Source organism: Piliocolobus tephrosceles, chromosome 12, assembly GCF_002776525.5.
Source record: "Piliocolobus tephrosceles isolate RC106 chromosome 12, ASM277652v3, whole genome shotgun sequence".
Taxonomy (NCBI): Eukaryota; Metazoa; Chordata; class Mammalia; order Primates; family Cercopithecidae; genus Piliocolobus; species Piliocolobus tephrosceles.
Window position 1 is genome coordinate 50,779,703 of NC_045445.1, and position 27,659 is coordinate 50,807,361.

A 27,659-nucleotide genomic window follows, 5' to 3' on the forward strand; every position below is an offset into this window, starting at 1 on the left:
ACTCCACCTCCAAATACCATCACATTGGGTATTAAGCTTCAACATATGAAGTTTGAGGGGACACAAACATTCAGTCCATAGAACTTGGCCAATTTTATTTATTTATTTACCTTCTAGGTTTATACACATTGTGCATAAACAGCTAAGGAAATATTTGAATATTTTGTCTATGATTGCCATCTGTCAATCTTAGTCTTCTGTCCCTCCTCTTAAATCTTAGAAGAGGGCTTATGACAGTTTCAATCAATAGGGTAGAATAGAGTAAAACTGATGCTATGTGAATTACAAGGCCAAATCATAAAAGATCGTACAACTTCACCCTTATTTACAGGAAACATTTGCTTTTGAAGCCCTGAGATGGCCATGTTGAATATGCTACATGTAAACCCTCTAGTTGACAGACCCAGATAAGCCTGTCCTTTAGTGATCTCAGTGTCGACTATCTCAGCACCCAAAGTTTTGGCTCTTTTGGTGATGGGTGATAAGTACAAATCATAAATCTTCCAATTTATGACTTTCCACATTTTTCAATTATTCTACAGTAAATTAGGTGGATACGAGGATAAGCTACACATTATTTTAGAATACTACTAAAACTGATATTTTAGGTATTGGTATACAGATGATGTTCATCTGTCTTAAAGTGTCAAATATAAATATTCGTTTATTTTCTCTTTATCTCTGTCTCTCTCTCACACACACCTGTTTTTCCTACCTCTCTTCCTCCTCCCTCACTACACTCCTGCCCCAGCTGCTGAGTTAGGGGCTATATTTCCTGTCATGACTCTCAGAGACCCAGGCAGTAGTAGCATAAACGTATCTTGTGCTTACATTTTACACTTAGAAACCTTGCCTGGTGACTTGGTGCCCCTGCCCTTCTGTCACCCTCTTCCATTTGGTTGTTTTCATCTTTGAGATTAAAGATGCATTTCTGATATTGGTCATCACTGCTTCTATCTTCTAAATTGTCTCCAAGGAAAAGGTATCCTTTTGGCAAGGAGAAGGGGGAAAAAAAAGCATTTTTTGAAAATTTGAGTTATAAAATAACACATACAGAATTATCCTAGTTTTCTTACACATACATAGTGATGAAAATAAAATAACACATATAAATGCTGATATATGCAAGGCATTGTTGTATACCTATATTCATTATTTCATTTATCATTTCAAAGATCCTATGAGGTAAGTGCTAGTAGTATTCTCTATTTTACAAATAAAAGAATTGCGGGACAGTGAAGTTAAGCAACAGACAGGAAGTGACAGAGCAAGAATTCAAACTCATATAGTCTAGTTCCTAAGTCTTTGTTCTTAACCACTACTCAGTTTTATTTATTAGTAAGTCCCCAATCTAAACCTCATTCGTTCTTTTCTTCATTCACCATTTCTTATTTGATATTGTTTGAACACTTTTCTGTGCTAGGCACTGCTTGCCCATATCCACTTCTCAATCTCAGTGCCATGTTTAGGAGTTCTGATGCCCAAGACATAGCTCTTTCAATTTGATAAAAATATAAAAATAAAAATTTAGTTCAATAAATGCTTATTATCTATCATGTGCTAGGCAAGGCCTGGGAGCTATAAAAGAGAACAAAGTAAATATAGCCTTCATATTCTCATGGAGCTCACGAATTAATGGGAGGAAACCATAAATTTAGTGCTGTAAATGCCGAAGGGGCACTTGGAGCACAGAGTAAGAGGACCTAACGCAGTTACCGGTGAAGTCTTCCAAAAAAAATGTGTCGTCTAGGAGATTGATTTCTGGTATGACGGCAGGCAGAGTTCTGCGGACCTGCTCTCCAGTGAAACTGGTAAAAATTATAAAACAAAACAAAACAAACAACCATTTAAAGCCTCTGGAAATGCTCCTAAGGGCCATGTAAAATGTGGCACAGGATACTGTCAAATCAACGGAGAAACATCTATTCAAGAAAATCTATAAAAACTCCATAAGAAAGATAAGAGTCTGTGGCATTTGAACTTAGACATCTTCTCCCTCCCTACTTCCAGCTCAGAGAAACATAAACTGCATTCCTAACTGGTGGCCAAGAACACAAAGCATTCTCTCCCTCCAGCTCCCAGTCAGGGACTTTTTTCCTAGGAAGAGTAGGATGTCAGCATTTCTCATCCTGCCACCAACTACCTGTTGCTGAGGCTAAGTCCTGGGTAAGTGCAATCAAGAGGTTGAGACCCCCATCTTCCATCCAGTCCCCACTAATGGAATGGAAGCTATCCCCTGGGTGTGGCACTGCTGAGAATGCTGAGGCCCTAATAATCCTTGCCCTGGCTTGCTGTGCATGGTTTCACAACATGAGAAGTAAACTGAGAGGACCTTCAGGCTGTTGTTCCCTCCTGTACCTTAATGTCAGCTCCTAAAGCAGGAGTGTCAGAGAGAAGAATGCTGTTGTTCCTATCCCCAGATCCAGAGCCCTGGCTCAAATATTTTTGCCCGAGAAGAGAAACAAGCCATAAAGCATTTATCTTGTAATATTTTCCCGGTAGAACTTACTTCATTTACAACAGAGCATGCAGAATTTCAAGCCAATGTTTTTCCAAAAATAGTGGAAGTTGTGGTGGGGACACTTGGGAAGTAATTCATGGGTTTGGTAAAGCTAGCAGTTGACTATTGTCTGACTGGATTATTGGAGAGCACCAGAGAGGGAGTTGGCTGGGAGGAGCCCTCTTGGGGTCAGAGCAAATATCAAACACTGATGAAGAGAACCGTTTTTTCACTAGAACCCAAATTTGATTAAATTAATCTGCAGAGCAATTAATGGCCAAGAATATTGTTGAAAATAATAGACCAATCAGCTAGCAATTAGAGGAGCCTAACAGCTGACTGTGGTCATGGAAAGACACAGGAAAGTTCTATCAAAACCATTGTCATCTTAGGGTGTCTGTGGGCATATCGAAAGATGAGCATCCCTGAGGGGCAACATCAGAAGGTTAATGCTGGAGGAACAGAAACAAACTTCACTAAAATAAGCCAGCCAATCACTAAACAAACAGGCAAATAATAAGAAGCCCTGGAAGGGGAGGACACAATAACAAGAGTGGCAACAACATATTGTCTAAAATGTCTAGTTTCCAACAAAAAATTACAAGACATGCAATAAGCAGGAAAGAATGACCCATACTTACACTGGGGGCGTGGAGGCGAGGGGTGGGGGGCGGGAAGCAGGCAACAGAAACTGTCTGTGACAGTGGCCAGATGGAGGATATCACAGATGTAGGATATTCAAAGTAGCCATTATAAATATATTCTAATAATTAAAGGAAACCATGATTGAATAAGTAAAGGAAGATATGATCACAATGTTGCATGAAACAGAAATGTCAATAAATACATACAAATTATTTTTAAAAAAGAACTACATGGAAATTGTGGAGTTCAAAAATCCAACAACCTAAATAAAAATTTCACTAGGGGAGCTCAAAAGTAGGTTTGAATTTACAGAAAAAAGAATTAGTGAACTTGAAGATAGATTGAGTGTATGCAATTTAAGGGATAGACAGAAAAAAAGATGAAGAAAAATGATGAGACAGCCTTAAAGAAATGTGGGACACCGTGAAGTGCACCAAGATATATGTAAAAGGAGTAGCAAAATGAGAGGAGAGAAAGGCAAATGAAAAATACTTAAATAAATAAAGGCCGAAGACTTTCCAAATTTATTGAAAAACTCCAATGCACACATTGAGGAAGGTTAAAATAAAAAAACTCCTAACTAGATAAACACAGAGATATTCACAAGTAGATTCATCATAGTGAAAATGCTGAAAGTCAAAAACAAGGAGAAAACTTTGAAAGCAGCAAGAGAAAAATGACTCTTCACATTTAAGGGAACTTTAATAAGATTAACAGATGGATCCTCAGCAAAAAAAAAAAAAAAAAAGTGATGAAGGTAAGAAGTGCTTCATCTCAAAAGTGCTCAAAAGAAAGAAAACCATTAGTGAGGAGCTGTTACAGGAAATAGAAAAGAAAAAGAAAATAGTCAACCAGGAATCTTATATCAAACAAATCTATCTCTCAAAATTAAAGGTGAAATTTAGACATTCCCAGATAGACAAAACCTGAGCAAAGTTGTACCCAGCTGACTGGCTTACAAGAAATACTAAAGGAAGATCTTTAGGCTGAAAAAAAAAATAAAAATAAAAAACTCCAGATGGTAATTAAAATTCTACCAAAAAACAAAAAGCAATAGCGTAAATAATATGTAATTATAAAAGAGAGTACATTGTATGCATAAGTATAAAATAACGTTTTCTCCCTTCTTAACTAGCTTAAAAAGCAATTGTATAAAATAATGTGTACCTAATATATTGTTAGGCCTATAACACATAGAAATGTCATATAATTGTAATATTTTTGCCAATAACAGAACAAAAAAGGTGGGTGAGAATAAAGCAGTATTGGTCTAAGGAAATGACTACAGAGGGTAAAGTAATATAACAATGCATTATTGGATTTGTAACATTAATAGATGTAACATGTGTGACAATAATGCCACAAAAAGGAGGAGAAGGAATAGAAGTAACATTTCTATATATGACTAGAATTAAGTTAGCAAGAATCTGAAATTGATTCTGACAAGTGAAGGTTATATATATAGTAAGCTTTAGCAGAACCACAACAAAGCTTAAACATAGTGAAAAGAGCAATAAAGAAATATAAATGCTGGGCCAGGCGCAGTGACTCACGCCTGTAATCCCCGCACTTTGGGAGGCCGAGACAGGTGGATCATAAGGTGAGGAGTTCGAGATCAGCCTGACCAATATGGTGAACCCCGTCTCTACTAAAAATACAAAAATTAGCCAGGCGTGGTGGCAGGCACCTGTAGTCCCAGCTACTCGGGAGACTGAAGCAAGAGAATCGCTTGAACCCGAGAGGCGGAGGCTGCAGTGAGCCGAGATCGTGCCATTGCACTCCAGCCTGGGCGACAGAGCGAGACTCTGTCTCAAAAAAAAAAAAAAAAAAAAAAAAAAAATATATATATATATATATATATAAATGCTTCACGAGAAAACATACAGTAATAAAAACGAAAGTAGAACAGGAGGAATAGAACAAAAGAAGGCATGGGACACATAGGACACATAGGAAACAAAATGAAAATGGAAGACTTAAACACAACTATATTCATAGTAACATTAATTGTTACTATGGGTTGATAGCTCATTGATAGCTCATTTCTTTTTTAATTGTGACTAGATTCACAATCTAATCAAAGCGCAGAGATTGTCACACTAGATAAAAAACAACATTGGATTGTATGCAGTCTATAGGATACATACTTTAGTTTCAAAGATTCTAATACTGTAGATTGAAAGTAAGAGGTGGGAAAAATTTATCATGCAAAAAGCAACCACAGGAAAACTTGAGTGAGTATACTAATATTAGGCAAAATAGACTATAAAACAAAAAAAAAGTGTTACTGAAGATACAGAGGGATTTAAAAAATAGGCTTTAATTTTAGAGCAGTTTTAAATTTACAACAAAATTGAGTAGAAATTACGGAGTTCTCATATACCTTTGATACTACACACACTCACAGGCTCCCCCACTATCGAAATCCTGAACTAGAGTAGTACATTTGTTACAAGTGATGAGCCTACACTGACACATCATTATCACCCAAAATCCATAGTTTACAATATGGTTTACTCTTGATGTTGTACATTCTGTGGGTTTTGACAAGTGTATAATGACATGTACCCACCATAATAGTGTCATATTATATAGCGTTTCACCCACAGAGGATTCTAAAAATCTATGCTCCACTTTTTCATTCCACTCTCCCTCTAACCCTTGGCAACCACTGAGCCTTTTACCATGCCCATAGTTTGCCTTTTCCAGAATGTCATATAGATGTCTTTTCATGGGTTGGTAGCTAATTTCTTTTTAGTGCTGAATGATATTCCATTGTTTTGATGTACCTAAGTTTATCCATTTACCCACTGAAAGACATCTTTGTTGCTTCCAAGTTTTGCCAATTATGAATAAAACCACTATAAAAATATGTGTGGAGGCCAGGTGCAGTGGCTCATGCCTATAATCCCAGCACTTTGGGAGGCAGAGACAGGTGGATCACCTGAGGTCAGAAGTTCAATACCAGCCTGACCAACATGGTGAAACCTCGTCTCTACTAAAAATACAAAAATTAGCCGGGTGTGGTGGCACGCACCAGTAGTCCCAGCTACTCGGGAGGCTGAGGCAGGAGAATCACTTGAACCCAGGAGGTGGAGTTTGCAGTGAGTGGAAATCACACCACTGCACTCCAGCCTGGGCAACAGAGTGAGACTCCATCACAAAATAAATAAATAAATAAATAAATAAATAAATAAATAAATAAAAATGTGTGCAGGTTTTTGTGTAGACGTAAGTTTTCAATTCATTTGGGTAAATACCAAAAAGCACGATTGCTTCATTGTGTAGCAAGAGTATGTTTAATTTTGTAAGAAACTGCCAAAATGCATTTATAAGTGGCTATACCATTTTGCATTCTCACCAGCAATGAATGAGGGATCCTATTGCTTCATATCCTTGCTAGTATCCATCTCTAAAATGTGAATTAGTCATCCAACAGAATAATGTTTGGCAATAAAAAGGAATGAAGTACTGATATATATTACAACGGATGAACCTTAAAAATATTATGTTAAGTGAAAGAAACCAGACACAAGAGACTATATTTCACATGTCCAGGACAGAGAAAACTATACATACAGAAGACAGGTTAGTGTTTGCTTAAGGACAGGGAGATAATGGCATAGGAGGGTCATAACATAGGGGTGCGGTGTTTCTTTTTGACTTGACAAAAAGGTACTAAAATTGATTGTGGTAATGGTTGCACATATGTGTGAATATACTAAAAACCATTGAATTGTGTAATTTAGGTTGGTGAATTGTTTGGTATGCAAATTATATCTCGATAAAGCTGTTATTAAAAGGAAGTATTATCTATTTTGGGATGGATGAGTAGGAGTTATCCAGGCTAAGTGTGTGAGGGGCAATTGAAGCAGTGTTTCAGGCAGGGATAAATGTGAAACCAGGACTGGGACTTGAAAGGGCGTGGAGCCTTGAGGAACTGATAGGAATTCACTCAGCACAATGGTATTGTTACTATTTATTAAATACCAATCATTCCAGAGCAGTGTTTAGGAACAAGGACATTGACCTTAGGCAAGTATTCCATTTAATAGCTGGGCAATCTCCGCCAGGCCTCACTTTCCTTTTCTATAAAACAATGGGTTAATCATATAACATCTAGAAAAGGACTCAGAGTTCACGGAAAGGAAGAAAGACTCTGTGTAAATCCAAGAATTATTTTGGCAATTATAATGCAAGGATAATAGAATTACCAATTGGGAATTAAAAAATAATAATTATTATTTCTTAACCAGATGGCAGGAGGCCTGATGGGAGATACCAAAATGCCACTTAAAAAGAAATGATCCTTCTCTTTAGCAAACTGAAGGGCTTCATCTTGACATATGTGAATATTTGTGGATATGGGTATGTATGTGTATGTGCGTATATATTATACTGTGCCTTCTGTTCTTCATTTTTCTTTTAACAATACATGGTGAACATGTAGTACATATGGGTCTACTTCATTCCTTTAAATAGTTCCTTTACCTACATTACACTGTGGACAAAAGATTAGGTCGACATTTCTCAAAGTGTGAAATACAGATCACCAATAAGCATATGAAAAGATGCTCCATGCCCAACTACATTATTAAAGTGATGCAGCTGTTTGTGCTAAGGGTCTTGCAAAAGGCTGGTGTCAGAATATCAAATAACTGCTTTTGGATGCTGTTATGTATGTTAGCCTCCTCCTTCTTACCCTACCTTGAACTTTCTTTGCAGAGAGAGCAAACCAGCTTTTCTGTTAACTTTTGCTTTTTACAGAGACTGAGGTGATTATGTGTGGATGGGATCTGGGGCTGGTTTTCAAACACACACTCTCCTGTCAGTTTCCTAGTAAAAAGTTTAATATGAGATTACTCTTGTCATTAGCGTCCTGAAGAATCCATTGACTTTACATTCTTACCTCTTTTATTTTGTGGTATCATGATAGCTGTGTCTTACTGTAATTTTGAAGTTCCTCAAAGACTGTTTATCTTTAGTTTCTCACTTGATGCTCTTTTCATCCAATTAATCTTAATATTTATTTAAAATCCCCTGTACTTAGCTAAATACTAGAAATAGTTACAAATACCATGTTTACATTCTACAATATATATTGTGTGCTGTATTTAATTTGGAATCATAAACCAGAGCTTTTGGTGTTAGGAAAGGCTTATTATTCACATTCAGATTTATTGTACAGAGAAAACTGTTATTGGGAGAGGCAATCTGCCATGAGCCCTGAGCATCCCTACATATTCTTATTGGGTATGCCAAGAATGTAAGGCCCTGAGTGCTCTTTACCCAGGCAGACCATTTTTCATAGTTGTGTTTGCAGCAAGCAACCTTGAGCGATAAGATAACGTCTTTCCCTGAACAAACAGTAGGCTTGTTTCTGCTGTGAAAGCATCGAATACCCCAAACTCAAGGTTTCCTTCCTATGATGCAATGCGCTGCATGTTGAGGTATCAATCATGGGTCCTATGCCACCCCATGAAACTTGGGAATAATAAGGAACTAATACAAACCAACATGAAGCTGTGGCTACTGCTTCTGCTGTGATAATGTCATTTGATTTCGACCCAGGAGTCTCGAGTCTTCTGCCAGCATCCATTAAATGAGAGTAGGCTCAGTTGTTAGCTTATACGCAGGGTAAAATCTCAAATCCTGCACGGTTCTTGATAGGTGTTTCCAGTTATTATCCCTAAAGTTATTATGCCCATGCTGGGGCAATGTTTCCCACCAGGATGTTTTTTTGCCCTAAGTATGTGCCACCTACACTATTAATACTGTATTCTAACTTAATGTTCTTCTTCAAATTGACTCACTTATTTGATTTGAATACTTTTTTGAAAAACAAACTTTATAATGCCACCCTAAATCTAAACTATCATCATTTGCTTTAAACAGAAAGTATTCATTCATACATGTTCAAATAAATACATGGAGACCACAATTTAAAAGACTTGTGTACTGTCTAAAATCATTTCCCCCTACCACCAGACTCTGACTTTAACCACAAGTTATCTGATTACATGCAGAGCAGTCATATCTGGGACAAAGTTTCTCTTAGTGAATTTTGAGGTCTTATCTTCTTCCTTATAAAAAAGTCCTCATCAAACCTCCTTGTGAAGGAAAGAAAGGGAGAAAGGAAGTCTAGTGCTCTGATCTGCAAAAAGGATAGTTGTTTTTCTCCAGGTATGTCTGTTCAGGACAGGCAAGCTATCAGCCGAGGAGGGCCTTGTGCCTAGCAGAGAAGCCAAAGTCAGACCTATCCTAGACAGGAGTGTGGCTTGAGTGAGCCTTTCCACATCCTTCCTAAGTGCAACCCCTCTGAGGGCCAAGGGGATGGATTTATTCTGTTTTGTAAAACTGGCAGTGAGCCTGGAACCTTGTCTCACTCCAACATGAACTGCAGCCCTACCAGCAACCATTAGGCTGCCATCACCTTGAAGAATGGTCTGGAGACATGAAGAGTTCCCAAAATGGCATCACAGAGGAAAATGACACATGACAGGCACAATAGTGGGCCTTTTGTAAAGAAAGAAAGATAGGCTGGGCACGGTGGCTCATGCCTGTAATCCTAGCACTTTGGGAGGCAGAGGTGGGTGGATCACTTGAGGTCAGGAGTTTGAGACCAGCCTGGCCAACATGGCGAAACCCCATCTCTACTAAAAATACAAAAAAACAAAAATTTGCCAGGCATGGTGGTGCATGCTTGTAATCCCAGCTACTCGGGAGGCGAGACACAAGAATCGCTTGAACCTGGGAGGCAGAGGTTGTGGTAAGCTGAGATCGCGCTGCTGCACTCCAGCCTGGGAGACAGAGTGAGACTCCACCTCAAAAAAAAAAAACACAAAAAAAAAACAAATAAGAAAGATGATAGATATAGATAATATAGATAGATAGACAGACAGACAGACAGACAGATAGAGATATGTAGATATAGACACATAATAAGGCCTACACAACACTTTCATATATTTCCAGCCAGGGGTGGGGTTATTCCAAAATCTGACTTGAATTTTCCTTCAAAATTTATACAAGTCTAGAGATATCTGTTGAACAGATGAGGAGGGCCTGCCACCAGTCTTCTGGGAGAAATCATTCGTCCTAAGGAAATAGGAGTCAGGAAGATAAAATGGTAGTCTTCAGATCCAGGGCAGTAATTCTGAGTAAAGCATAATGTTTGTTACTCAGATTTGTCTTCTGGTCAAACTCCCAGATGGACCTATCATGTCTGAGTCTTATGGGTAGAAAGTTAAAATCCCAAAGTTGCCAAGATATCTATAAGACATCATGACTCATGTGGCACTGCATAAATGTCTATCTAAATTGAAGAGATGGGCAATCTCCTAACTTCTCTAAAGGTCAGTCTGGGAACTAAGCTTACTGGGGGTGCCAAAGAAATATGCTGGGCTTCACTACTTGAGAATTCTAGCACATTCACAGTGGTAGGGGCCTGAAGGTGCAAGACCCAGCAGAAGGGGCAGGAAACGCAGTATATATGGTAGTATCAAGGGCAGGGGCATGAGAAGCTGGGCAGGCATACCAGGAAATGAACATAAAGGTGGCATCCAGCTCACAGTTCCTTGGGTTTGTTCTTTTTTTCTTTTTTTTTTGAGACAGAGTCTTGCTCTGTCGCCCAGGCTGGAGTGCAGTGGCACGATGTCAGCTCAGTGCAACCTCCGCCTCCTGGGTTCACACCTCCCAAGTAGCTGCGTCTACAGGCACCCGCCACCATGCCTGGCTCATTTTTTGCATTTTTAGTAGAGATGAGGTTTCACCATGTTAGCCAGGATGGTCTCAATCTCCTGACCTCGTGATCCGCCCACCTGGGCCTCCTGAAGTGTTGGGATTAGAGATGTAAGCCACCCAGCCTTGGGTTTGTTCTTAATCATAGATAAGAACTACTTTCTCCACCCTTCCAAATCCCTGAAATTAATCCCTTATGGAGTTGGGAATGGGAACAAAACTCTGTCAAACATAGCTCACAGTCATTACCTTATTTGGCCCTCACCAGATCCTTGTGAGATTATTTTATTTATTTTAAAGATGAGAAAATATGTAAAATTTATTATTCTAGCTAAGTGGTCTGGAGTTGCTTTGAAGTTCACATTTGCTTCTAAAATTCTGTTAACAAATATTAAATGCCCCAATACATTTAGAAATAAACTAATACTTGCTGCTTGTTGCTTCTTTTTGTTATAAAGCTTTTATTATTCTAGCAATAATAATGTGTGCTAATTTTAGGAATATAGAAAATACAAATAAGCAAAAGGAGAAAAATCATTCATAATCCTACCACCGAGAGGCTATACTTTCTTTCATCCTTCACAAGTTATGTCCATATATGTAATATACAAATGTACTTTTTACCTTTCAAAAATATGATATTCACATATTACTTAGCCTTTTTCCATTTTATATCCTACCAAGAACCTCTTTTTTACAAATGAGTAAAGTTCTTTTATTAAAAGACAGAGACTTGTAGATTGGTTCAAAATACAATAAACAATGAGATGCAGATTACAAGAGATACATCTAAAACCATTAATAGCAACAGGTTATAAGTAGAAATATGGACAAAGGAATATCAGGAAATGCTAATAAAAAGCAAGCTATATGGTATTGTTAATATCAGATAAAAATCAAGGTAAACTACATTAAATAGGGGTAAGGATGGTTTCGATTAACCTTCCAACGCATCACTATAAGTTTGTTTCTGACTCTCCTTATCTCATCTATTTCATCCACTTCTCTAAACATATCTTCATTGCTTAAATGCCTGTTGTGTATATCTTCTTTAAACTCCTGGAGAGACTGAATCAGCCTTTCTCTAAAAGTTCCTTTTGCTTTGGCCTCCTCCTCTAGCTTCTCCTCCTCCTCTGGTTTTTCCTCAGGCTTTGGCTCTTCCTCATGCTTTGGTTCACTCTCATTTTCTGGTTTTCCTTCAATTTTTTGACAGGATTTCATCTTGTATCTGTCTACCTCTCTTCCTTCTTTCCTTCTTTTATTTTTTTGCGTATTCCTCTTGGAATACAATGACTTCTAGAAAGTAAAAAGAAAAAGAAAACAGTAAGTTAAAGACTTGGTGAGTGGACAGGTGCTGTGGACAGAGGTCTCAGCATTTAAGTTTTTTTTTTTTTATTCAGACTGTTATAAAATATCTTCCACTAAGAAGCCCAGTCAGCAATCAGAGCTTCACTATCCCCACTCCTCTTACCTCCACTTTCCACCTCCTCACTTCTCTTGTCCTTCCCTCTAACCTTTTCCAAGGCCCTTCTTTCCGCCTCCCGGCCCTCCCCTCCTTTTTCCCCCATAGGGCCTAACACAGGGACCAGGCCAGAAAAGAGAAAGGTGGCTGGCAGGCAGAGGAAGAGGGGAAAGGAGAAGGGGGAGAGAAAAGAAGAGGGGAAAGGGGTGGGGTGGAAGGGAGCCGGCAGAAACAGTGGAGCTTACAACCTTTGTCTCCATCCCAGGAGACTTTATAATATTCCGCTCACCTACCTGGCACTGATCGGGTCAGTTTCTTCCTCCTCCTTTTCTAGCTTTGGGTCTTGCTAGAAACAACAGACCTGCAGACAAACGGGAAACGGGAGGGGACGGTGGGGGTGGGGCGAGCGCTTGGTGGGCCGACCAGCGCCAGAGACTGACACACGTAGCTTTCCTCCTTTAGGGTTTCGGATATGGAAAGTTTCCCACCTTTTGTTTCCTCCAGTTCACCCCCATCCACAGTGCATGCAAGTCACTTCGTTTTTCCCATCAAACAAAGAGTGAGAAAGCAGATTATTTCCAAACTATCTTTAAGACTGAGGCGGGGTTCGGGAGGAGGGTGGGGGTCTGGAAAGCAGTATTAGATAGCAGAGGATGATTAGTTTTAAACTATCACAGGTCTCCTTGTTCTTCTCCTAGGACCCCTAGTCCCTTTCCCAAGGGTCATCAGTTCCTGTAGACCTGGAGGTGGAGGGTGGAGAGACGGACCTGACTGGCACTCCCACAAGTCTCTGCCTTAAGCCCCCCCACACTAGAAATCCCCAGTCAACACCTACATTGACACCAACCTGCAAAATTCCCGCAAGTTTGACTCCTTCCACTAGCCTCAGGGACCACCGCCTGCACTGCTGAAGGAAGCTGGTATCCAGACGGGAACAAGGACCAGACTACCAGGACTTCTGCACACGTCGACTCCTGGTCACATGAGATCTACGTCACCAGTGAGCTCGGGTCCCTAATTTCCACTCCCACCAAAAGCGCGGCAGAAGTGGGCCCACCCTCTGCTCCCTCCCCGCCCCCCACTTACACATTTGGCCCTGTCAGTCTTTTCTGTTGTTTCCTATCCCGGAGGGAAAAATGTTATTTGCTTGACTCTGATTACTAGGGAGGGGCTACCTCTTTTTCTGGAGCTATTAAACTTTTCTACTTCTTTCGAGAATTGTCTCTTCCAGTCTTCCGCTCCCAGGATGACTCCTCCATCAGTCGTCCCTCCCCTAGCCTCCATTTCCTCTGCAATCTGGTTCTTAGCTGTTGTGGAGCAGGGTGGGCTTGGCAGCAGTTGTGAAACAACAACAAAAGACCCTGGAACCAGAGTGAGATATTTTAATGCAATTTTTACTTTTTATTCTTCATACTTCTATATTCTTTTTTTAAAGGTAACTTTAATCTTTCTCTCTCTTTTTTCTTTTTTCTTTCTTTCTGTCTTTTTTTTTTTTTTTTTTTTTTGAGACAGAGTCTCACTCTGTTGCCCAGGCTGGAGTGCAGTGGCGCAATCACAGCTCACCGCAGCCTCAAACTCCTTGACACGAGTGATCCTCTCGCCTCAGACTCCCAAGTATCTGGGACTACAGATGTGTGCCACCATGCTCAGCTAGTCTTTTAATTTTTTTGTAGAGACAAGGTCTGTGTTCCCCAGGCTGGTCTCCAACTCCTGGGCTCAAGTGATCCTCCTGCCTCAACCTCCCAAAGGGCTGGAATTACAGGCCTGAGCCACTGAACTGGGCAACTTTTATCTTTTTATAGTCAGAAAATACAAAGACAAAATTACTTTAATGACATGAGTTAATATATGTACAGTGCTTAGAATAGTGCCCGGCATAGAGTAAGTGCTTTTAAAGTGAAAGCTGTTGTTATATTACACATTTGTGAGGAAGATGATTCAAAATTTTTTAAAAAAGAGTAATGTTTGATTCCAGAGTCCTCATGGTGGTGTTACCAGGAAGCTGTGCTGCCTGAAGAATCATCAGTTAATCAATTGTCAGGTACACATTGTGAGCCTGAGTTTCCTCATCTGAAAGAAGGGAATAATAGCATATGCTCGTCGAATTGAGATCTACTGAAAATAAAAATGAGTTAATTTTTCATCTATACAATTAGAAAAGACAAATATTTATTATATACAGAGTTGATGAGGATATGGTAAAACAAATATTCACATGTACTGTGAGAATATTAAGTAATACGACATTTTTGGAAGTCATTTTGGCAATATCAAACTTTGAAAGATATGTGCTTTTGGACACATCAGTTCCTCTTCTAGAAATTTATCATACATTAATATTCCTATGCCAAATATGGTCATTGTAGTAGTTGTGGTAATAGTGTTTTTTTAAAGAGCCAAAAACTTACATGTTTCTAAAAGGAAATCGGTTTAAGAAAAGTTTGATCATTCATATAGAGTTTATAAAGTTTTTTCATTATACATTGATGAAAAAATAATGTGGAGTTACATTTACTCACATGAAAAAAATGTTCAATGTATATTGTTAAACAAAACAGACAAATTGAAAGTTAATTTTATATATGGTATTACATTTTTGTAACAGTAGACATATATTTATTTTGTGTATTTAAAATATGAGTATATAATTAAATTCCAAGATAACATGATAAGTGAAGTCCACAAATTCATTCTATAAAATTCCAGGTTATGTAACTGAGAGATGGATGGAACGACTGATGTGAGTCTATTTGGCTAGCTGGCTGCACAGCCCAAATTCGTCAAGGACTCAGCTGTGATTTGTTGCCACAAACAATTCTTCACTGAGCACTTGGACTTAAATATCATCCATCCATTTTACTCTCTCCCCACCTGCTATCACCAATAATGTTATATTCAAACTCAAGTTGTTTCAGGGTCTTACTGTATTTTTATATCATTAGAAATGCAGATGAATATATCCTAAGCGATTATCATAGGATATACTTGAGAATGTGTATTTCATATAAAGAGAACTTTTATTTTCTAAGTGTTGTATTTATATATTTAAATTACTAATAAGTTACAAAAATTAATTCAAGATGTATTAAAGACTTAAATGTTAAAACCATAAAAACCCTAGAAGAAAACCTAGGCAATACCATTCAGGACATAGGCATGGGCAGGGACTTCATGACTAAAACACCAAGCCAAAAAAGACAAATGGGACCTAATTAAACTAAAGAGCTTCTGCACAGCAAAAGAAACTACCATCAGAGTGAATAGGCAACCTACAGAATGGAAGAAAATTTTTGCAATCTACCCATCTGACAAAGGACTAATATCCAGAATCTACAAATAACTTAAATTTACAAGAAAAAAACAACCCCATCAAAAAAAGTGGGCAAAGGATATGAACAGACACTTCTCAAAAGAAGACATTTGTGCAGCCAACAGACACACAAAAAAATGCTTATCATCACTGGTCATCAGAGAAATGCAAATCAAAACCACAATGAGATACCATCTCACACCAGTTAGAATGATGATCATTAAAAAGTCAGGAAACAGGCCGGGCGCGGTGGCTCAAGCCTGTAATCCCAGCACTTTGGGAGGCCAAGACGGGCGGATCACGAGGTCAGGAGATCGAGACCATCCTGGCTAACATGGTGAATCCCCGTCTCTACTAAAAAATACAAAAAGCTAGGCGGGCGAGGTGGCGGGCGTCTGTGGTCCCAGCTACTCCTGAGCCTGAGGCAGGAGAATGGCGTAAACCCGGGAGGCGGAGCTTGCAGTGAGCTGAGATCCGGCCACTGCACTCCAGCCCGGGCGACAGAGCCAGACTCCGTCTCAAAAATAAAAATAAAAATAAAAATAAAAAAGTCAGGAAACAACAAGCTGGAGAGGATGTGGAGAAATAGGAATGCTTTTACACTGTTGGTGGGAGTGTAAATTAGTTCAACCATTGTGGAAGACAGTGTGGCGATTCCTCAAGGATTTGGAACTAGAAATACCACTTGACCCAGTGATTCCATTACAAGATATATACCCAGAGGATTATAAATCATGCTGCTATAAAGACACATGCACACATATGTTTATTGCAGCACTATTCACAATAGCAAAGACTTGGAACCAACCCAAATGTCCATCAATGATAGACTGGATTAAGAAAATGTGGCACATACACACCATGGAATACCATGCAGCCATAAAAAAGGATGAGTTCATGTCCTTTGTCGGGACATGGATGAAGCTGGAAACCATCATTCTCAGCAAACTATTCCAAGAACAGAAAACCAAACACCACATTAGGAGATATACCTAATGTAAATGACAAGTTGATGGGTGCAGCAAACCAACATGGCACATGTATACCTACGTAACAAACCTGCACGTTGTGCACATGTACCCTAGAACTTAAAATATAATAATAAATAAATATATAATAAGTTAGTAATACATCAATTACTAATATTCAGAAAAATGATTGAGACAAAACTGAAAAATGAAGAAATAAAATATCTGACAAATATTAGACAGCCATGTATCTATTGAAATGAAAATTTTTATAATGGTATGTAAAGGAAAAGCAGATTACTAACAGTAACAGTGTTAGAATTAGGTATGATTGGGTGGTTGGTGGGCTTATGGATTTATATATTCTTTTTTACTTCATTGTAGACTCTTCCACATTTTCTCAGGGGCCATGTTTGACTTCTACAGTAAGGAAATGCCTGCAAATAGTATGATCTTATTTTATGGCACATATTTCATATACATTTTTCTCTGTAGCTGAACAGGGTCTGAATTAAGTGCCTCCACTACCTGTTTGAGTCTTGAGATCCTTACAATAGTTGAATCCCTCACATTTCCTTCCCTTGCTCTGCTGACCTCCTCTAAGGACTACATGTTTGTAACTAGTATGCATTAGAAATGAGGCTCTCTTCCCGTTCCTCTGACTATCCCTCCCTCCAATCAAGTTTGAGATGGTCAAGGTATAGTACTAAATTATTATTATTATTTTTTATTATTATACTTTAAGTTCTAGGGTACATGTGCATAACGTGCAGGTTTGTTACATGTGTATACTTGGGCCATGTTGGTGTGCTGCACCCATCAACTCGTCAGCACCCATCAACTCGTCATTTACATCAGGTATAACTCCCGATGCAATCCCTCCCCCCTCCCCCCTCCCCATGATAGGCCCCAGTGTGTGATGTTCCCCTTCCCGAGTCCAAGTGAGCTCATTGTTCAGTTCCCACCTATGAGTGAGAACATGTGGTGTTTGGTTTTCTGCTCTTGCGATAGTTTGCTGAGAATGATGGTTTCCAGCTGCATCCATGTCCCTACAAAGGACTCAAACTCATCCTTTTTTATGGCTGCATAGTATTCCATGGTGTATATGTGCCACATTTTCTTAATCCAGTCTGTCACTGATGGACATTTGGGTTGATTCCAAGTCTTTGCTATTGTGAATAGTGCCGCAATAAACATATGTGTGCATGTGTCTTTATAGCAGCATGATTTGTAATCCTTTGGGTATATACCCAGTAATGGGATGGCTGGGTCATATGGTACTTCTAGTTCTAGATCCTTGAGGAATCGCCATACTGTTTTCCATAATGGTTGAACTGGTTGAACTAGTTTACAATCCCACCAACAGTGTAAAAGCATTCCTATTTCTCCACATCCTCTCCAGCACCTGTTGTTTCCTGACTTTTTAATGATTGCCATTCTAACTGGTGTGAGATGGTATCTCATTGTGGTTTTGATTTGCATTTCTAGTACTAAATTATTAACATGGGGAAGGAGGCATCTCTTTCTTAAATTTGACCTGATGAAAATATTTTCTGAGGAAATATTTTTGCTAGAAAAAGTAATACTTATGGCGATAATATAATAGTTTAAACAGATTATAAAGTAGTATTCTTAGTTGCCAATTCAATTCTTTAAAAAATATGTATGAATAGAAACAGAAAGGATTGTTTTTCTGGCTCTGCTTGACATGTGGCATGTATCTATAGTTCCCTTACTTTTTTCCAGTAAAAATGTTTTATTTTTTGCAAATAAAGAAAATAACTATTATTTAAAAGCAGGTTATAAATAATGTATATAAAACTATCCCAGTTATACTTAAAAATACATACAGAAGGAAGGAAACCCTCAATAATGTACACTCAATTTCATTTATTTGGTGGCTCTCAAATATACATTTCATCCACTTATTGATTTCACAAATATTAATTAGGCAATCACTACATATTGTCAATCTAAACCCTTATGTCCTTTCTGTAGATTTCCTCTCAATTATCACTGAATGTGTTAGTGCAGTGTAGTTGCATCTTAAGCCAAGGATGGATTCTAAAGTCAGCATATAAGGTAAAATCCTACCTAGTCAAACTTACCTACTTCATAGCGTATTAATATAAGTTATAATGTTAGTGGGGGGAAAATCAAAATATTTAAACTTAGAATTAAACTCCCATTTAATTTTATGGGAATAGAGACTTCTAAAAACTTTCATGTCTATAATTCTTGTGTATTTTCCAAATTTTCCATAGTTTACTTGAATGACATACATGGAACAATGAAATACATAGTTTGTTTTTTTTTTTTTTTTTTTTTTTTGAGACGGAGTCTTGCTCTGTCGCCCAGGCTGGAGTGCAGTGGCCGGATCTCAGCTCACTGCAAGCTCCGCCTCCCAGGTTTATGCCATTCTCCTGCCTCAGCCTCCCGAGTAGCTGGGACTACAGGCGCCCGCCACCATGCCCAGCTAGTTTTTTTGTATTTTTTAGTGGAGACGGGGTTTCACCGTGTTAGCCAGGATGGTCTCAATCTCCTGACCTCGTGATCCACCCGTCTCGGCCTCCCAAAGTGCTGGGATTACAGGCTTGAGCCACTGCGCCCGGCCTCGAAATACATAGTTTTAAGATAACCGAGACTTTATTCACTCTTCACTGTATATATGGGCATTTAATTTTATGTAAATAATATATATAAAACACACACACACATATATATACAATTTTAAAATTGAAATATATATTCCAGAATAAGGAAGAAGGGAGAGAGGAGGGGAGGCCAGTTTTCACTGCTCTGCTTGTGAATGGGATGGAGGAGATTATATGTGTATGTGTGTGTGTGTGTGTGTGTGTGTAGAGATAAACATATTACATATTATAAATAGTATACTATATACCTATGTTAGTCATATTATATATTATTATATAGATATATAGAGATAAATAGATACATAGATATAAAATTTGTTTACACCAGGACACTATTTTATACATATTTTCTATCTAACAATGCAATGTAAATATTTCTATGCCAATAAATACTGTACTTCATCATGTTAAAATTAACAGGAATTTGCCACTTGTTTAATATTTAGGCTGCCTCTATGTTTTTGCTATTATAACTCAAGCCTTAACCAAAATCTTTGCACACAACCAAAATTATTTCCTAAGGAAAAATTTCTAAAAGTGAAATTGCTGGATCTAAAAATCTGAAGCATCTTATTTATTTTTATGTGTATTACCAAGAAGGCCTGCAAGGTAATTTAACCAATTTACACGTGTACTGACAGTCCATGTGAATGAACTCATGTAAAATGGATGATATGATTTTTAAAAAAATACTCACCAATTTCACAGGTGAATGAGTGCCTTGAAGTTTTAATTTGTCCATTTTGACTCCTAGGAAGGCTGAATAATTTATACTTATTCCACATATATGTGTCTTCTTTGGTCAACACTCTATTGAAGCCCTTTCACAAGTTTTCATGCTGTTTGTAACTATGTGTACTAGTAGTTTGTTCACTTTTAGGAACATTTTATTACAGGTAACCAATCTTTTAGATAGTCTCACTAGTCGTAAGGAACAGAGATTTAGACTAGTTTAGTTGAGGTAGGATTTATGGTGAGAATCTATGAGGCAGTAGAGAAGATTATGATCTCAAGGGAAACTGAGAATAGACAGTAAATTCCTAATGGATGTCTAAGAGCAGGACCTGAGCGCTGCAGTGCTCTGTCACTACCTTGGCTCAGTTGTTCTCAGTCTCTCCTCTTATCCTCATTCATCCTTCTCCTCCTGTGTCACTGAGGAGACCTCATGGCTTCAGCTTCTTCATAATTTCACCCTGCTCGTGTATCAGGCTTTCCCAGCTTCCTAAGGTACAAACCCTCTTCCCACAAAAGTGCGTGTACCCCACCAACCCTAAACATGCACAAACCTGCATAGAATTTCAAATGGTCCACAGACTTTCCTAGTTGAGAACACCTGGTCTAGGCTAAGTAATATGGTCAGTGAGTGAGAGTTCCTGGGACATTGTCTTAAACCTGGCTGAGGGGCTACTTGGGTGGGGATGAATTTGCAGGCAGTGACCCTACCGCAAGGCCAGCCTCCTCATGAGTTTCCTGGAGGGAAGGAAGCCCCAGGCGAGAGGCCTAGCAGGCTGCATTCCTTTAACAGAACAAAACCATACTAGTTAGTTGTGAAAATTAAACACTTCCATAAGTGGGAAAGATAGGAGATCATTTTTCTATAATCGGATAAAAACAAGACACTTGTTAGGCTTGTGAAATTAAATAATTCAAACTTAAAACTGCTGGAACTTTAAATTATTCTGAGCCTTGAGAGGAATGTGGCTATGCAGCTTGAGTCACAGGGCATGAAGCTGCAACTTCTGCCTTTTTTTCCCCCCTGTAAATAATTAAGACAAAATGGCACCAGAGATAAGACTCCCTCAGATCACTACCCCTCCTCACAGAAAAATAGATAGCTGCAGCATATGCACAGGTCTCGTATGGAAAATGCAACCCTGCTAAAATTTCTCTATCTCTGCCTATGTAAGTGAAACCTTAATTTTTCCACTTTGGAACACTGATTCCATTTGCTTGGAGCTGGTGTTTCAGGGTGGCTATACTCAAGCTTTGCACTTGAATAAACTCTGTACTTAATCATGTTTTCTGAATCTCATTATTTAAGGTTGACAGGCTCTCCAGGGATTAATTTATCAAACACATAACATGTTGATTAATTTTAGGAAAATGTAGATTTTAAATTTCAAATTTGCCCTCTTGTTTTTTTAAGCTATTTGGGAAGTATCAGACACATTTTCTAACTGATAGATATAAACACAACCAAATTATGAAGAATTTTTTATTTAGTAGAAAATCTTATTTATTATTGTAAATTATTTTTCTCCCTAAAGAGTACGTTTTAAAGGTTGTGAACAATTGGCATATTTTAAAAGTTTGTGATTCCTTTTGTAGCTGATTAAAAACATTTTAATCTGATATATGACAATTTAGCCAAATAACAAGGCACCCCAAGGAAAAGAGAACTTTTGGGATAAATGCCCATTCCCCCATCTTCAAAATGTGTTAAGCATTGTATTCTTCAATGTAAAAAGAAAGCATTTTAAATTAAACACTGAAACAGAAGGATACACAGAAGAAAATGTTCTACTTCCACTCCCAGCCTCCTTTCTTTATACGCACCTTCTTGGCCATTTATGTGCAGGTAAGAGGCTCAGAGGAAAAATAATGACTACCGGGAGAGAAGGTGGGGTGAAGGAGCCGTTTGGGGGGAGGTTAGAACAGGGGAAAGAGGTAAGTCCACAATAATTGTAAACTGACAATAACCCCAAGAAAAACGCTGCCTCTTCCTGATGATTAGAGAAACCAAATACTCTGCCTGGCCAACTGAAATGCCAAGGTGGAAAAAGAGTCATCCCAGGCCCAGGGTGAAGGAAGAGCAGAGGGATGCTGGTTCCTGCTGTTCCGCTTGTGAGTGGGAGGGAAAATTGGTAGTCTCAACTCACCTGTGACGTTGCTGTCACATAACGGGAGTCTACTCAAGTGCTTTTTTTCCTGCCTTTTGTATCTTCTGGTTAATTATTACTATTATGGAGAAGAAGAAAATTCTGGTCAAGGTACAAGGAAAACAACTGTCCCAGACGCTGCAGGTTTGTGTTCTGGCTCGTGAACTCTGGGGGAACCCCGGGGCTGTGATGGCTGACTGCTGAGGGTAGAGTCCTAAAGTGGGTCCCGACATGCGTTTTTGATACTCCTTCCTTACCCAAGGTCAATTTTGGGTGGTCCTTGGGGCAAGCGGAATAAGAATACGGGTATATGGGTATATGCTATACCCATATAGCCTTCCCCACAGGGGTGGGGATAAGAACCCCACTTCCTGTGTCCTACACCCATTTTGGTGCAAAAGATTTTGGTTATAGAGGTGTGGAAATGAATCACAGGAGAGGGAAACAGACACACGAAAGGTGAAAGTTCTATTTTAAACAGTCCCCATTATTGCCTTCCCCCATCGTGGATGTTTAAATAGCAAGTAGGGCCAGGGGCAGAGTGTGGCTTCGGAGAGAGGATGGATAAAAGGGACAAAGTTTGGAAATATGGGGCTGGACGACGCTGGACTGGGAAGGGGCCAGATAGTGTTGGGTCTGCGCCAGCGCTCGGCGGCAGCAGCCTCCACTCGCCCCTCCCTGGCCGTCTGCAGGTCTGCGGGTTAAGTGTCGCTGCGGTGCACCTCAAGGTGAGAATCCGGAGGAGGAAACTTGCAAGGATAGGTTCAGGTCGATGCTAGGGACAGTGGTGGGGGCAGAGTGTGTGTAGGGGCGGAGACAGAACCCAGTTAGTGGCCCCACTCCAGATGCGGCCAGGAGTCTGAAGGAAATAATAGTGTCCAAGATTTTAAGCGAGGTGTAGTCTTATCAATAACATTGATATGATAAATGCAGATAAAGATGATATGCAATGGTTCATTCAGGGAGAAGGTGAGAGAGTTAAAGTAAAAACTCGGGATTGAAGTTAAGGTATAGTCCGTGGCCTTGATGGGGACCACCTCATTCATTATCACCATTATGATGTCTTATACCTTGAAAATACAAGTTTTCTACCGGGCACGGTGGCTCACGCCTGTAATCCCAGCACTTTGGGAGGCCGAGGCGGGCGGATCAAAAGGTCAGGAGATTGAGACTATCCTGGCTAACACGGTGAACTCCGTCTCTACTAAAAATACAAAAAAATTCGCCGGGCGTGGTTGCAGGGGGCTGTAGTCCCAGCTATTTGGGAGGCTGAGGCAGGAGAATGGCATGAACCCGGGAGACGGAGCTTGCAGTGAGCCGAGATTGCACCACTGCACTCCAACCTGAGCAACAGAGCGAGACTCCCTCTCAAAATAAATAAATAAAATAAATAAATAAATAAAATAATTAAGAAAAGAAAACAGACGTTTTCTCTGAGGTTAATACTTCTCAACTCTGCTTTCTGGGTTTTGTTTTTGTTTTTATTTTTCTTTTCTTTCTTTCTTTCTTTTTTTTTTTTTTTTTTTTTCCTTTCTTGGTGTACTTTTGTTGAACCAGTTGCTTCAAAACTTTTAGTATTGCCAGCTTCTACTTGAATATTACATTCTGATCAAATCAGCAAATCCTTTGTCAGCAGAAGTGTTTAATATATTTGAATAGAAATATTCTTATTATGTATTTTAAAGTGAGAAACCAAGTTATAATGCAGTGTGCAAAATTACTGTCGCTTCATTTTAAGTCAAGTATCGTTATGTATTACACACATTAACAGAGTCTGAAAGTATATATATACTAAAATGAATCTGTTATATTGCAGAATTATGAATGGTTTTACTTTTTCTTCTTAGTAACTGTATTTTTCCAAAATTAGTATGTATTACTTCTATCCCTAAGTAACCAATGTGCCAATCAGCTTTAAAAACAGTGGCATTCAATAAAAACTTGTTAGAAGAACAAAAAATTAACTTCAAGTTAATTTTTAGAATTTCTTATTCAGCAACATAACCCAAGTATATATTACCATGATATTACTTTAATGGGTCACCCTTGCCATCTGTGAAAAAGGAACACTATTTGCCCCCCATGGGCTGCTAAGTGGATCAGGTGAGGAACTGAATGTGTGGGTTGTGTTGGTTCGGATCCTACCCTATATCCTACCCTTTCAGAACCCCAGACCCCTGAAAACGCTCAAGGAAAGCTGAGGCATGTCTAACCCATGCCCAGGAACAAGTTCAGGCAGTCAAGACGTGGGCGTCACCCTTTTCTGGATACTTTCATGTCTTCTGGACACTACTGCTGTGTCTCCTTTGTCTTTTTCATTTTGCTGACAGCTATTGGTGTGTTGAAGTCCTCAAGATGTCAAAGCCCCAGTGATTTCTCTGGGATTATAGTTACCATTTTGAAGATGAGTACCACACAAATGTGGCTCGGTAATTGATATCTTAACAAAGTTCTTCATAAAATGGGTCTTTCTTATTTTACTTTTAGGTCCTCTGCTCTCCAGAGACTCAGACATGATTCCATTTGGTTGGAGGATGCTGAATCAATACAAGCATACGAGACTTCATTAATAAAGTAAATGATGGATAAAATAAAATGAAGAACAGCTGAAGTTAGCTACCTATTACCTTAATTATAAATGATGGATAAAATAAAATGACGAACAGCTGAAGTTAGCTACCTATTACCTTAATTATAATAAAAAGGTGTTGCTTATATATTCACTACTTTGGGAAGTTGCCACCTATGTTAGTAGTGGCAATTTCCAAAAGCAGTGAGATAACATTGGCTTTTTTATGTCTACCATGCTCTTGCAAGAGGTGACTTCTCTTTCAGGATATTCATAGCTTTTCATACAAAAAATTCCGGGCATATCTACCCACTAGGGCAACAGACATATCCCAAAGCCTATAAATTACAGAAATATTCACCTTAGATCAAAACTGAGTAACACCCCAAGCCTGATCTCCTCCCTACATAAAAGCATTTAAAATAATTGGTAAGATAAAAAAATTCATTAAAAGTGTTAAAAATTACTCTTCTACAAAACTGTGGCATTCTCATAACAAGTATAGTCTTTATCACCTGTACACTCCTAGTATCTATTATAATGTCTAACTTATTGTGGAGGTTATACATGTTAAATACGGGCAATATTACTCTGTGGGGACTCTCAAATCCTTTGCCAAGATCTACTCTTGACTAAAGAATAGGAAATAAGTCTCTCCATTTCCCTAGAGGCAAAGACTTGTATTTCTTTTATATATCTATATCTATATCTATATCTATCTATATATATATATTTTTGAGATGGAGTCTCGCTCTGTCACCCAGGCTGCAGTACGGTGGTGTGATCTTGGCTCAATGCAGCCTCTGCCTCCCAGGTTCAAGCGATTCTCCTGTCTCAGCCTCCTGAGTAGCTGGGATTACATGCGCATGCCACCACACCCGGCTAATTTTTGTATTTTTTGTGGAGACGGGATTTCACCATGTTGGTCAGGCCGGTCTCGAACTCCTGACCTTGTGATCTGCCATCTTCGGTCTCCCAAAGTGCTGGGATTACAGGGGTGAGCAACCCTGCCCGGCAAGACTTGTATTTCTAAGGATCCTATTAGGGGAAAAATGACATGCCAGATTAAAAGATGAATGTAATTTAACATGATTTTAAAAGAATGTCACACAGACTGCCTGTTTCAGAATCCCTGTCATCTTTCTTGCTAACAGGACAGACTTTGGCATCCCCTGAAAGTTCCATGATTCAACTTCTAACTGGGTGCCAAAACACATTATCATGTTCCCCTGAAAGATTCTAACACACACACTAACACTGGAGAACCACTGGTAGTACAGAGGAAGTACAATCATATTGAGTACAAATATGTGTAGAAAAAGATTGCAAGGAAATACGTCAAAATGCCTGAGAGCCTAGCAATACATATATCACAAGATCTAAATTATCCTATTTTATGTTAGGATCCGATATGGTTTGGATCTGTGTCCCCACCAAATCTCATGTCGAATTGTAATCCCCAGTGTTGGAGGAGGGGCCTGATGGGAGGCAATTGGATCATGGGGTCAGTTTCTCATGAATAGTTTAGTATCATATCCCTTGGTGTTGTCATCCTGAGAGTGAGTTCTCATGAGATCTGATTGTTTAAAAGTGTGTGGCACCTCCCCGCCTTCCTTCTGCTCTGGCCATGTGAGATGTCTCACTCCCCCTTTGCCTTCGCCATGATTGTAAGTTTCCTGAAGCCTCCCCAGAAGCAGAAGCTGCTATGCTTCTTGTACAGCCTGAAGAACTGTGAGCCAATTAAACGTCTTTATTTATAAATTACCCAGTCTCAGGTATTTATTTATAGCAATGTGAGAACAGACTAATATGGGATCTATTTTAAAAATCTTTCAATATTTCTCACATTGGGATGCATCATACAATAGGTGTGAAGATATTATATGACGGTTTACCTTTTCTCAAAAAAAGTGTCCCTGAATCCATGATGTATGTAAAAGATGCTGTAATTTAATAATTAAGAAAGTAAGGTGTATAAATGCATGTGTGCATATTCAATAGAAAAAGGTATAACATAAGTCACCATATCAGAATGAATATTTGATTAAGGGTGATTTTTCTCTTCTTATTTTCCTCAAAGTCAGTTTTTTTATTTTTAAAGCTTTTGTACAGTTTCAATCATATTGCCATTAAAAATTCTGAATACTCTGTATTCATGTTAATTTGAAATATGCAGAATATAATGGCAATAATAACAATACTCATAACGTACTTTTAGCGTGAGCCATGTTCCAGACAGTGTTCTAAGTGGTTTACAGGTATTAATCAATTAATTCCTCCAAAGAAACCAGTGAGGGCTATACTATCAAAGACCCCACTTTATATAGGAGGAAACTAAGGTATGCAGAGTTTACCTGAAGTTGTTCAGTTAATAGGTTTTAAAACCAGGATATAAGCAAAACTGTTTGGCTCCAGAATTAGTGCTCTCAGTCTCTCAATAAAGTAAATAATAAATACATTAAAACCATGACTAGAACAGATGGAGACAGCCACTTATTTTCCTAAACATAATTTTTAAATTATATATATATATATTTAAAATTTTTAGCAGTGTCAAATCCCAATCCCATTGTTTTTGCTAAGGGGAATGATGTTTTGCCTCACATTGGATAAAACTGCGCATAATGGAGATAATCGGGTGATTGATGCTGGGAACTGAAAAAGGAAAGCAATGGCAAATTCCCTGGCATAAGGACTTGAGAGGTCATCACAATAAATCTAAATCATGAGAAAGATGAAACTAAGGAGGAGTTGAAACTATGAAGATATTGTTTGAAACTATGAAGCTAGATATGGTCGAAACTATGAAGCTAGGACACAGAGAAAAGCTATCCAGTATAAAATGAAGAAACTTCTTAGCAGTGGAAACAGAAGATAGATACTTACTGCATGAATGCATAATTCATGAGGGATAAATGTGCCAATAGATTCC

General features: G+C 38.7%; 1 protein-coding gene across 1 annotated transcript; it reads right to left on the bottom strand.

The window, feature by feature from the left end:
* Window positions 1–11,322: 11,322 nt before the first annotated feature.
* TCEAL9 (transcription elongation factor A like 9) lies at window positions 11,323–13,327 on the bottom strand. The gene is made up of 3 exons (XM_023202228.2): window positions 13,195–13,327; window positions 12,641–12,708; window positions 11,323–12,181 (listed from the first exon to the last, which is right to left on the bottom strand). Exon 3 carries the CDS (start codon window positions 12,104–12,106, stop codon window positions 11,792–11,794), a length of 315 nt encoding a protein of 104 aa, XP_023057996.1. The 5' UTR covers window positions 12,107–12,181; window positions 12,641–12,708; window positions 13,195–13,327; the 3' UTR covers window positions 11,323–11,791.
* Between the last annotated feature and the right edge of the window lie 14,332 nt (window positions 13,328–27,659).